A 13973-nucleotide genomic window follows, 5' to 3' on the forward strand; every position below is an offset into this window, starting at 1 on the left:
ATCCGCCCCTGACCGATACGTAGTACTCAACTATGATCAACTGTAGGTCATAATAAAGGACGAAATACGTAACGTAAATTAATTCAAGCGTGAGGGGCCCCCATATACCACGGCTAAAATTGTACTTAGTTTGTCCTTTTATACAACCTTTTGGCAAGTACCACCATCCGAGAAATCAGTTACCACGATCTTTCAAAATTAACATGAACAGTAACCATCATCAACGTCCTTTTTTTTTTCACTCTCTCTATTTTCTAAGTAATGTACAACTGTTAACGCTTGTCAGCAGTGTTTATCATTGTTTTCATTAGTTTACAAGTTGTGACCTTCGAAATTGTTTTATTCAATGTTCCTATAGATTTTTATGGTAACTCCCTGTGCCCCTAAAAAACAAACAAAATAAAGTTTCCCTCCCACAAAATTTTACACTTAAACGTTGATTTGAAAAAAAAACTTGATTTTATAATTTTGGTTATCAATTGAAATGAACCTTCTAGAGCCTCAACCTAACGCACACAATAATGTCAATCATTACACATCAAATTTAACCCTAAATTGACATTCCACAATCGGTCAGTAACATCACCTGTGTTTATAGCTACATGATGTTTCCCGCCGTTGGAAGATCTCGTGCAGTGACACAATTGATAAAATCTATTTTTAACATCTCTATTGTGAGCGAAATTTTGACGTGCATTATTTCATTATTAAAAATGTTCGATCTACATTTGTTGCAGTCTAAAATTTAATTAAAAGAAACGTAATATCATTTCTTTTTCTTTGGCAATTATAGTAAATTAATCTCATCCCGGAATGTATATTCACTTTACCATTAGACCTGAAAGTGATTTCTAATAAATGAAGAAACTGTGTTTCACATTAAAAAATTTAAGAATATTATCGCTCAGGCATATTTATTTTATTTTAAGATGATTGATTGTTGGTTGCTTAACTTCCAGTGGCAAATATTCCATGCAAGTCCGGACAAACTTAGTTTTAAGATCGCACTTTCAAAAATCATTGCAAAACAAAAATGATCAGAAGAACTTTTATTCATGTGAAATAACCGTCCAATCTTTTAAAAAGAACTTATTTACATTTCAAAGTGTAACAGATTAGTTTACAAGACAGGCATTGACGTTAAATATACAATTCCTTGTATCATAGATATATAGAATAATTGAACTTTTTTGTCTAAAAAGACAACCCACGAGTTTGCGAAATCGAGTTTGAATGCACTGCATTGTGTGTAAATACATATACATATTATGCAACGACGGTCTGACTCTATGTATTACCAGGGTTGCGTTCAATATCGTAGCGGCTACGTAGTGCTATGTAGATTTTTACTATTGAACGTGTAGCTATAGATAAGCTGCTACATAGATATTGATAGCAACTACATAGCCGCTACGTAGCTGCTACGATATTGAACTCAACCCAGTTGACCCCTGATACCAACTAAGGTTACTAAAGACTTTCCCCTGGCCGTTCATTTAATTTTTGTTTCAATAAACGGTTCTAGAAGCAATTAAATGATCTGCGGCCTCTGACATATAATTAAAAAAAGTAACCATTTAATCCCCAGAGATATATAATCTGTTTCTCTCTAAATTTTCAGAAACATTATATGATATATTTTTGAAAATTCCTTATATCTCAAATGATTATAGTTACTTTGTTTTTAATTCTGTAAACATCCATATATCATAATTTGTACCACACTACAAGGATCTATTAATAACCGTCGCTCACGCATAACGGATTATACAACGACCTATTAATAACCGTCGCTCACGCATCAGTGATTCTATCAATGACTCAATACACACCAGTTTTATCGGACAAACGGCTAATTCCCGCCGACACGGAAAATCTCCGGATAACATGCAAAATATCCTGTAATACAGCAAATTTACGATGAACCTCTAATTTTTATCCGTTTCGCGGAGATTAGCCAAAAAACACCGGAGTTTTTACAAAAATCGCGGTGATTTTCCAAATAGGTCTGCCAGTGTAGTCATTAAGATTTTCCAGAACAGAAATATTTTGTGACCCATAATTTCCAGGTTTTAAACACAAGAGTTCTTATTAATTCCCTATGTATATGTACATTTCTGGGGAGGGGGACAAAAGTTTGATACAGCGATAGTAGTTTAGAGAATAAATGATATTGATACTATGGAATTTCATTTTGTAGGTTGCACTTTGTAAATACAGCTGTTTCACAGACTGCCTCTTTTGGGGGATACATTTGTATATGTACTCGTTCCCAGATATGATCTATATGTTTTATCTCTGACATAGAGACATAACTTGGGAATGTTACCAGTATAGGTAGATATTTATAGGTAGCGGCCAACTTGAATTCTGAGGAAGACCCAAAATGAAGGGAAAGGGGGAGCAGTACAGAATTTTATAAGTATAAGTTCAAACTCTTAGAAGTTCTGGGCATGTAAATGTTGAAAATATGCCGCAGATCCCTATGGTTATACTTTTGAATAAAATAGTTGTGCATATCAACAACTTTCCATTCTAGGATATATGTTTTGTTATAAAAATTCATACTGAAAGTGGCACAGTTTGAGCTGTAAAGGGGGTTCCTATGGGAGATCGCATTGTCTTTATTTACAGATGTGCAACTTACGATTTTTATCTTGAATTGTTTCATGTTATGATGTATACAAAACTGTTGAATGTTAATCAGGTGCAAATTTCAAAATTATTGGATTAATAGCATCTATGATTAGCATCACTCAGTGGAAAATTATATCACATGGGAAGATAAATACAAAGAAAATTTGGTTTGACAAATATTTGATGCCTTAATGACCTTTTTAAACACATCAAAAATAAATACTGACATCTGATTAGTTTCAGACTTATGATGTAATCAAGTAGATGATCATTTCAACCTAATTATATATTTAGAATTTAATCTGGATTTTTCACCATTAATTTACACCAATAAATTGTGCAATTTGATATCTCCTAAATTTTAGAATGAAATTTAGGGTTTGTCCTATATCATTATAAACAAATGCCAGATTTTGGGTTACTTCAAACTAAATAGCCAGAACATTTACCAATAAACAGCTAATTGATACATCCTTTATTCAAACACACTTGTTTGTCTTCACAGCAGGAAATTGTCTAATTACCACAATATTGTAGATGAATGACCAGAAATGACCAGCTGTGTACTATGACTCTACTATGGATTGCAAAATACTGTTACAAATAAGTAGAATGTTATCAGAATCAGTGGCAAACTGTTTTACTGACTTTTGAATTTACACACAGAAGATCCCCCCCTTTTTTTTTTTAAATTAATGCAAGGCAATGTGAACTTTTATAAATTGATTATTTGTGTTTAGTGTTTTATTTTCATATGAAAGCATAAAACTTTCTAAGATAAGAAAAATAAATATAATAAGAAATGACTGATGTTTGAAGAATTAACCTATTTACAAAAATATTTTTATTGTGTACTGGAATGAAACTTTAGATGATATTGAATGCAATGTTCTCCTACCAATTGAATAATCTGAAAATGTATTCTCTTAACAATGATGTCTAAAATTTGACATGAGTTTTGAAATTAAAAAAGTTTATAAAAATTCATTACACAAAAAAACTGACAAGCTTAAGTCATCCTGTTTTACAATTTACTATTTGTCAAGCCTGCAACTAGAGTTCCCTAAGCTAGACATAGCAATCCTTCTCTCTAGTGTCATCAACATTTAAAGGAGTAGGTCCGGTAAGGGCCAATTTTGACCTCAAATTTCAGGTACATCTGATGAAAGATTTTGGGCACTTTTTAAACACATAAGTGTCTTCTTCAGTCGATTCAATTAGTTGATGTGAAAGATTTCAACTGATTAAGTCATTAAAGACGGCAAAATTCAAGCTTATATATATAAAAAATCTATCAAATATGCCATAAAATGTCACTTTTCAGATGTTTTTTTGTCAAAAATGAAAGTGGCCGCATTCGTGTTCATTCTCAACCATGACTGAACACAAATGCGGCCACTTCCATTTTGACAGAAACGGTCTAAAAATTAGCTAAAATTGTGAAGATTGCAGTAATTTTGCATGATTTAACGATGCTAGTACCCGATACATGTGCATTGTATTGTAAAAAAAAAAAGCCCATACATATGTAACAGAAGTATTCTTAGCTTTTCAATAAATAGCTGAAAGTTTACATTTTAACAATTTTGTAAAACTGCTATATTTTGGGGCCAAAAAGGGTTCTTACTGGGGTACTCCTTTGTTTTGGGTTAATTTCTTTTTTATTTAAGTCAATAGCTTTGTTAAATATTCATGGAATTTTGCTTAACTGACAGACGCTTCTTCTATACAAAGACAGCATCCATAGATTATTATTCTTTTTCAATATTTCACTGATATAATGGACTAAGATTTTTTTGCACTAACATATATTGTTTACTAAACTTTGAAATTTTCAAAAAACTAAGGATTTTTTATTCCAGGAATAGATTACCTTAGCTGTATTTGGCAAAATCTCTTTGGAATTTTGGGTCCCCAATGCTCTTCAACTTCATAAAATTGAGAAATGAAATGGGGAATGTGTCAAAGAGACAACAACCCGACCATAGAGTAGACAACATAATTTATTAGGCCTTTTATTAAACTGTTTGGATTCGAGCATCACTGTTGAGTCTTTTGTAGATAAAACCCTGGTCTGGTGTTCACAATTTTAAGCCTGGTATCAATAATGTGTTAGACTTCAAAATAACTTTGTCAAAGCATTATGGAATGATTGATATATTGATTGAATGATTGGTGTTGATGCCACTTCAGCACTATTGTGCTATTTTGTGGCGGTCAGTTTTTATTGGGTGGAGGAAGCCATAGAGAACCATGACATTCGGTAGGAAAACTAACAAATTAGTCAATAATGATTGGAGTTTAGGGCACCTGCCATGTGTGGGATTCAAAACCTCATAGTTGACAGACTAAATATACAGTAGTTGGAATACTTAGACCTCTTGGGCACTAAGGCCCCTGGAATGATATAAATAGCTTCTTCAAGATCAAGAGTAAAATTTTAAAATATTTGTTTCATTTTTTATATTTTACAGATAAATGGCATTTTTGAAGTTATTATTTAGATATAGTATTGGGTTAAAGTATTAAGACATCAATAACTATAGAATTTCAAGAACAAGGACAGAAGTGTCTTCTTGACAAAAACATTGCAATTAAGAAAAAAATAGTTGGGTTTTTTTTGTTATCTCTTCTCAATATTACTGATGATTAGTTTCTTCATACTTAATAAATACCCGACATGTAGAGTAAAATTTTGAATTTTCCACCCATTCTTCCATAATTTACTAATAAATATTATTTCACAGTCAACATTTAGGTAAGTGAAAGATTTTGAATAACTTTTGTCAAACCTTTGTGGAATTTTTCAAAACTTAGACAGAAGCTTTCTTGTAAATCAAGAAATAGAACCCTGAACAAATTTTGATTAATTTTTATATATAAATAAATTAAAGATAAAACATATCTTGCAATAATTTAAATCGAAGAGATACACAGGGTCATATGCAGAAGTGTATTTAGGGGGGGGGGGGGGTCTCTGCCTTATAGAGCTAGCACTAATCTAATAAGCAACATTTTAATTCAAAAAGACACAATTTTTTAGTTGACAAGATAAATTAAGAGTACAAATTAAACATCCAAGTATCATTTTCTGTGATTAGGGATAATTTCATAGAATTTGATCCAATATCCACACATTTTGGTGCAAATCATATATCTCTGGCCTTTCATGGATACTGTGCTATGTAGCAATGTTTTGGTTTTTTCCGGAATTGTATTTATAATTAAAGGGAAACCTTCATCAGAGACCACCCCTTTTGTTTTTTTTTTCATTTATTTCTTTTTTTATTACTGTTCAAAGTTTAAAAAAAAAATTTAATATCTTTTTCTATTTATTATTATGGTATTTTTACCATGCCCATTTTATATAAATTTTATTGTTTATCAGTAAATTTCATAGTATAGTTTTGTATGCTATATTTTTAAAATCTGTTTGTTTTAGGATTTTATAACATGGGCTTTCATATTTTATTGTTAATACTTATATATGTGAATGGATATATGTTGTAAAGCGCTATGGGTAATTTTAATATTATATAAATCGCTGTTATAAATACTGTATAATAATAATAATAATTGTTATAGTTTTTTGATTTGTTAATTTAAATTTGAATTTTGATTTTTTGATTTTCTAACTATTTCAACCTATTTCAATAAAATTTAATGTTGAATTAAGTGTTTCATGGTAAGAATTTTGTCCTAAGAATATCAGTTTACTTGTGAGGTTTACATGATGATGGTCATTAATTAGTTCTGCACAGTGAAATATTTTGTAGGAACTGTGATGTTCATACAAATAATTTTATAGCTCATTTCACTAATTCACCAACGTTCTATTTCTTTTGAATCCTATTGATAGGTTTTTATGGGATCAGGCATCTATTGTAGTATCTGTTTTAAAAAGATGCCAGTATTTCCTGAATACTTTTTGAAGTTTTTCTGCTTGAGAATGATAATATGTAATGAATGATACATTACATCTATTTTCAACTTTGTTCTTTTTCTTTAAAAATTGGGTGGTTTGAGTTTTTATGAAGATATTGGAATTTTTCAGTATTCTTTCAAAAGCATTTCATATCTAAAACATCAGTATTTTTCGAAGGGTTCATCTTTGAAGATTTATGGAATGATTATTGCATTCATAAGTGAACTTTAGCAAGAATTTGCATTTTTAAACAGGAAATCCAATCTCAATTACTATTTATTTAGTGGTAGGGATGAGATGCTAAAAAGGTCACCACGGTCACTATTTCAAGCTTCATTATAATATATGATCAAATCTGGAAATTTAGATGAAGGTCAAGTTTTCAACTTGCCTATTTATATCACAAGTGTCTGAAACTAATCAGATGTCAGAATCTTTTGATGTGGTAAAACAACAGTTGTAAATGTATCCAATAGTGGTCAAATCAATTATCTCTCTATTAATTTTCCCATATGCATTCTTACCAGCTATTAACTTGCTGTTTGTGCTTTTAATCCCATTGTTTAGACATTTTCACCTAATTAACATTAAAAATTTGTAATAATGTAAAACTACATATTTTTAATTTTACACTTTGAGAGTGTTGACCATAAGAGAAATAGGTTTAACAACTTGAGAAAATTGGATATTGCTTGATATCAACTCTTGTTATTTAATTTAATTACTAATAATTAACTCGCCACAGGCTACTTTATTATTATATTGAAATTAAATAACTCCAGTTGAAATCAAGCGATATAATTTCAATTCTCACTTGTTACACTGCCTGTAACCGAGTACGGCAGAAAGTGATTTTCCCCCGATTACAGTACTGATTTTCCCCGATTGTTTACTGATTTTTCCCGATTTTCCTATGTAGAGAACATCAAAAGGGTAATTATATATGAATTAATGAAAATCTGTGTCAATAATTATGCAACCTTCCTTTTCATTCATACATTTTTATCATTGACCTCCCATGGGCAATATGGATTTTAATGACCAATCCTAAAAATAGAAACTTTTCCGAAGCAAGGAAGTCATGGGAAGTGATTTTCTTATATTATTCAAATATCTAAATGTTATTTCTCTAATTATAGAATACTTATTCAAATGTGCAAATTAAGTAAACTTAGAGCTGGAAGTACTTTTTTACGGCGATTAGGAAAATACTATAAAAATATGATTTCAATTTCTGATGAAGTGTACTAATTGTCCACTATCAGTGTACAGATTGTCCCAGAGAAGATGAAGTTAATTACAGATTTTCCCCGATTTTCTCTTATAGTATCATAAGGAAAAAGGTTCATTCTAAGTTTTATTTTTAACTGTTACTTGCAAAAAAATATCAACATAGCTTTGATAGCTTTCTAAAAATGTCATCTTTGAAGAAATAGTAGCTCACCATCAGAAGACACATCCATCTGAAAAACTTGTCATTTGGAGAAGACTTGAAGAGGGTGGTGAAAGCTAACATACCATGCATTCATTCCAGAACTTCTTGACAGAAAAGGAAAAACTTTTATTAAAATACAAGATGAAAAAATTATAATTTGTAACTTATCAACAAATACACCACAAAAGATTATCAAAAAAGGCAAATCATCACAATCTCTAACCATTTCAGACAATTTATCAAATTCGCCAAACTATGAATCCAGAAATATACAAACAGTAAGTTATGAACCCCAAGCAAGAAGAAACCTGTTTAAAGTTTCTGAACCAACCAATGAAATATCAATGAACAAAAAAATCTCTAATTCAATTTTATATATAAAATTGTAGAATTACAGGTTTGCAGGAAAATTATTCATATATTCCACTATTTTAATTTATACACATGCCTAAGTGTATATGAAGATCCACATATTAGCTTTATTTTTGAAGGATTAGCTTTTTCAAAATCGGGGACAATCTGTATAGGTATCAGGGAAAATCTGTAATCAACACAAGCTGATCGGGGACAATCTGTACACCAAAGCTCAAGTTTAATTGCTAGTTTTTTTCCCATTTAAATGCTTATTTTGTCCAAATTTCTACTTGCATTTTTCAGATTATTATATTTGAACAAAATTTCATGAAAAAAAATCTAATTTATATTCCCAGTTTTCTAAAAGCAGATTAAAACAGATTTTTTTTTACTCAAATCAGCTACAACAGCATCAAAACAAAGAATAAGGAAGGTCATGATGTAACTTCAAAGCAATCCCACCTCAGGATATCACTTACTAATGACTGCTGACCAGACAGAATAAATGATCTTTAACCAATTGATTAGTTCAAGCTACTTAAATTGAATAACAGAACTATAGTGTAAAATTTATCATGAAAAATCAGTACAAAATCGAGGAAAATCAGTACTATAATCGGGGGAAAATCACTTTCTGCCGTACTCGGTTACAGGCAGTGTGTTATATGAAACCTATAAGTACAGCCTTCAACATGGAGCCTAGGCTCACACAGCATAGTAAGCTAGAATGGGCCTGAAAATGACCAGTGTGAAACAATACAGACGAGAAAAACTAATGGCCAAATTGATATACAAAACAATAAATGAAAAACAAATATGAAATACAGTAATAAGCGACAACCACTTAAATTACAGGCTTCTGACTTGGGACAGATATATATATATATATATATAGAAAATATATGCAGTGAGGTTAAAAAACGTATGTGCTGGATCCAAATTCCCCTGGGATAGTGGTGTATTTGTCTGCAATGACAAGACTTTATATACACTGGTAAACATATTGGCTAACAGTTCTTCTAGTCAGGGATTTGTTTGCGCTTAACTTTTAAACACACTTCTTTTGGTTTATACGGCTGCATATATGTTACTTACTAAGTATAAAATTCCAGTTTTTTTGGCACATTTAGAAAAAAAACCAGATAAATTCCAGACAAAAGAAATAAAATCGATGTCTTCCATAGGTATTGCTTCTAATCTTTACACTAAAATTTCCAGACAAATTGACAGCATCATGAAAAAAATTCCAGTATATTTAAGTTTTATTATGCGTTTAAAATCTGGAATTCCAGAAAATTTTGTAATAGTGAAAAATATTTCCATGGATTTTTTTTTTTACATCTTATGTCTTCCATAGGGGGGGGACAGAATATTTCTGGAATAGCCCATTGTTTCTGACAAGTTTATGACCCTCAGCTAATTAACATTTACAACAGGTGTTATAAGTTGTGATCACAGATAATCCGTTATCGCCATCGGATGGTTCACTAATCCGTTAATTGTTTATCAACCTCATAATTGATCATCATAATTATTTCCCCCGTTAAAATCAGTCAGTCGGCATTTCAATTTCAATATTTATCAAACGAGCACATTTTGCAGTTCGTTTGTTGTGGTTTCGTCATTTGAGTTTTCCCTCAGACAGTTCGCATTTTAATTTCAATATTTCTCAAACGATCACAATTTGCAGTTCGCGTGTCGTAGTTTCGTCAAATGAACGTATTTTCGTCATATTTGATATAACTTTTAATCAAAAACTTTCGTCAATTTCGATTAAAAAGATAGAACTTTATTAATAACATTCAGAAATGTTTTCACGAGTCAAACAGGTGCTTCCTTTACGATGAACTGCGCATGCACGAAAGTATTCTTATGATATTAAAGACACCTACAATGTAAAATACGAAATAATTAAGTATCAAACTAAACGAGAGAGACAAACATAGTTCTTATTTAGCAAATTTAATTTAAAAAATGATAATTTCCTGCCTTTTTTAAACACGAACCAATCCGTAGATGAATCCGGATTCATTCTGAATTTATTATCCACTTGTCACTTCCCATTTTCATTTCATTTGGAAATCGAAAGTAAACGTGATCTATTCATGATAAATTTACAATTTAAAGTCATTAGAATTGTTCCAATAGGTTCCAACTTTATAGAATTAATTCTAAATATCGCTTTAAAACGTTTTTAAGGATAATGAGTATGAATAATGCAGTGAAATAGTCCTTACAAGTTCATTTATGCTGTGATTCCTGGTTTAAAAAAAATGGATCCCAACTTTTGCTGATTAGGAATGTACCCTGAAACTAACTGAAGTGAAATTGTGAACTAGATTTCTAGATCTTATATCCTAATCTTCGTATTAATATGCCACATCAGTCAAATCATGCAGTAACTGCCTAGTATGCCTAAGTCCTTCAAAGTTTGACAAAGATGTATAAATAGTAATGTACATCCTAGGTCCCTTGCTGCTACCCAAAGTAAGGTTGATTTTCATCCCGCGCAAAAATGACTAAAGCCCTCAAAATCCTAGCTTAAACCCTGCAACCCTTTGTCTGAGGGGCAACCAGTGTTCCCGCCTGCCCTAAATAGAAGGGCGGCCCGCCCTTGGTGCCCTTACCCCCGCCCTTCTGCCCTCCAAAGTAAAAGAATGCCCCCCTCTGCCTTTTCAAAAAAATAAAATTTCCAATTTCATGCCTACCGGCAATTCCGGTAAAATTGTAACTTGATTGTGTAACACTAATTAACTGACAATGAGATTAAGTTAAATACCTAATGCTTTGGCAGTTTTATCACCTTTGTTAATGATTGTTTACTGCTAATTAGTGGATTTAAGATAATTGAACAAATACTAGATATTTAATACAGAATGAAATGTCCACATGTTATTCATTTGTATGGTTTATGTACAGTATGTACACCTGAAAAAATTTATTTCAGTAGGCATAACATAAAAAATAAAATCTTAAAACAATTTCAAAGGCATACATAGTTTTGACTTAAATGGTAAAAAATGTTTTGTTTCATAACCACGAGTATGAAATTTAAAGAAGAATCAAAGAAATTTGTACTTTGAACATAATAAGATTCACTTCCTGTTTTGCTTCTTGTATTTTATAATCCTCCTTACATAGGAGCACTCAACAAATTTATTTTTAACAATGATGGAGAAAAAAGTAACTGTTTATACCTTCTGCAATATATTATTGCATCAATATAATATGATCATCTCCTGTCCCACCTGTTATATTTATAAAACTCTTTACTGAGGAGCACTTTGGTGTGCACTTAAAAATACTTTTTTGTAACAATTCAAATGATAATAAATAACTCTCAATAACATATATATACTATATGTTTGAACAAGTAATTTAAATTTACATTAAACATTCAATTTTGTATATTTCCATCTTTCAAAACTACTTGTTTATTTTGGTATAAGTTATAAAACATTGAAATTTCTGATGATTATTTTCCTTACCAAATGTACAAGTTTGTTTAGATTAACATCAAAATGATATGCTTTGCTTCATGGTATGATAATTTAATAAAAAAAAATTCTTTCTGGAACCAACATCAAGAACACATTAATTTCTGAATATGGTTTAAATACAACTAATGTTCTCCAGCTGAGCCTAGCAATATTCATGATATTCAAGGTAATTTATATACACTGTCCAACATTGCCCTTAAAATCTGGGTTATAACGCTAAAGTGCCCTTTCAGACAACTAGCACCCTTCTGCCCTGAGATTCAAGCTGGAACACTGGCAACCTTTAACAATTTATTGCCTTGCATAAAAGTATTAAAGAAAAAGGTAAGTGTTGGGTGAGAAGACCAGGAATCTGAAGAAGTTGAAAGAGCAAGGATTTACTTAAATATTGTTTTAATTGGAAATACACATTGATTTTATTATTGAAAAAAATTAAAACATACAAAAGTTTTATATTGCTAGACATGAAATATGAGGCAGGTGGAACTGTGAGATGATAAAGTCAAGTGTGTATAAATTATTTTTTGAATTCAAGCATATTTTAACTTTTAGAATCTTGAAAAAAAAACGGAAAAATGGAGACTTCCTATGTTGGTCCTGTTGTTCATGATTTTAGTTGTGACGTCATTTTCAGTTACTGCTCTTTAGATTATTATTTTGTGTCTTTGTCTTTATGTAAATTGTATTTTTGTGCATTGTGTCAATCTAATTAGTCAAGCCATTTCTAACTGCATTTTTACAGTGTGTTCTTATGTTGTGCTTTTACACCACTGACCCAAATTAGGCGAAGGGTTGAGCTATCTCAAATATGTTTACCACTGTCACTTTCTGTATGTGACTGCAAAGTCAGAAGCCTGAAATTCAGTGGTTGTATTTCATTATTTAGTTTTGTCATAAATCAGGCCGTTGGTTTTTTTGGTTTGAATTGTTTCACAAATTGCAAAAGTTCCATCATGCATGTGTGAATAACAGGGTACTGTTATTTCAAATAAGACTAGGATTAAAAAGTAATTTTCTGAGTTTTGTAGATTGTTTACATGATGCAAGAGGCAGGAAATAATATTTTTTTTTTTATTCTGACAAAATCCAGATCGTCAGCAAGCAGGATTGAAATAAAAAATAGGAAAAAAACTTTGTCCAAAATCTGTTGAACAATCAGGGTGGGGCATTTAAGGCATTTATAAATTTACGATATTTTTATTTGTATTTTGTCATGCCTATAACATTATTGTGATTATTTTTCAGTAAAACTGGTGGTGTTATTAAAAAATGTTCTTATGGGATTGGTTTACTGGTATTTTAAACTTCCTGGGTAAGTTGGCATTAGACATGTACAAAATATACATGTAACTTATATAAATTATAGATTATTAACATCATTTTTATGCTGACGCCAAAGCGGAGGGGGCATTAAGTTTTACCCTTTTCCGTCTGTCCGTACGTCCAAAAATTGGTTTCCGTTCTCTAAATTAAGTTTGCCTCAACCAAATATTATCAAACTTATACACAATGCTTATTACCACAAAACACAGATCAAGTTTGAATTTTGGTGGCGTCATTTTAACCGTTCTAGAGTTATGCCCCTTTATAAATGGAAAAATTGCACCATTTTTCATTTCCGTTCTCTAACTTAAGTTTGCCTCAACCAAATGTTATGAAACTTATACACAATGCTTATTACCACAATACACAGATCAAGTTTGAATTTTGGTGGTGTCACTTTTACTGTTCTAGAGTTATGCCACTTTACAAATGGAAAATGGCTTAATTTTTTCATTTTTTTTCTAAAAATATCGATGTCATTATTTAAGTAATTTGGAGTTATCTTCCTTTGTCCATGATTATAGTTGAATCAACTACAATCAATGCTTTATACAATGCAAAGTTTAATTTTGCCTTCCACTGATAAAACACAGATCAAGTTGAATTTGGGTAGTGTCACTTTAACCATTATTGAGTTATGCCCCTTTATAAATCAAAAAATTGCGAAATTTTTAGTTTCCGTTCTGTAACAAGTTTGCCCCAACCAAACCTGAAACCTATACACAATACTTATTACCACAAAACTAAGATCAAGTACAAATTTGGGTATCGTCACTTTTATTGTTCTTGAGTTATGTCC

At 31.0% G+C, this 13973-nt stretch overlaps 1 protein-coding gene across 2 annotated transcripts in view; it reads left to right on the forward strand.

Annotated features, from left to right (window-relative positions):
- LOC127708591 (GTP-binding protein SAR1b-like) overlaps positions 1-13973 on the forward strand; it is a 48376-nt gene that overhangs the window by 24419 nt on the left and 9984 nt on the right. For both annotated transcript variants that reach the window (XM_052213581.1, XM_052213580.1), the window contains exon 2: positions 13097-13163. In XM_052213581.1, coding sequence (XP_052069541.1) covers positions 13121-13163 — 43 coding nt within the window. In that variant the 5' untranslated portion in view covers positions 13097-13120. The remainder of the gene's footprint in view (positions 1-13096; positions 13164-13973) is intronic.

This window comes from Mytilus californianus, unplaced genomic scaffold, assembly GCF_021869535.1.
Source record: "Mytilus californianus isolate M0D057914Y unplaced genomic scaffold, xbMytCali1.0.p SCAF_7, whole genome shotgun sequence".
NCBI lineage: Eukaryota > Metazoa > Mollusca > Bivalvia > Mytilida > Mytilidae > Mytilus > Mytilus californianus.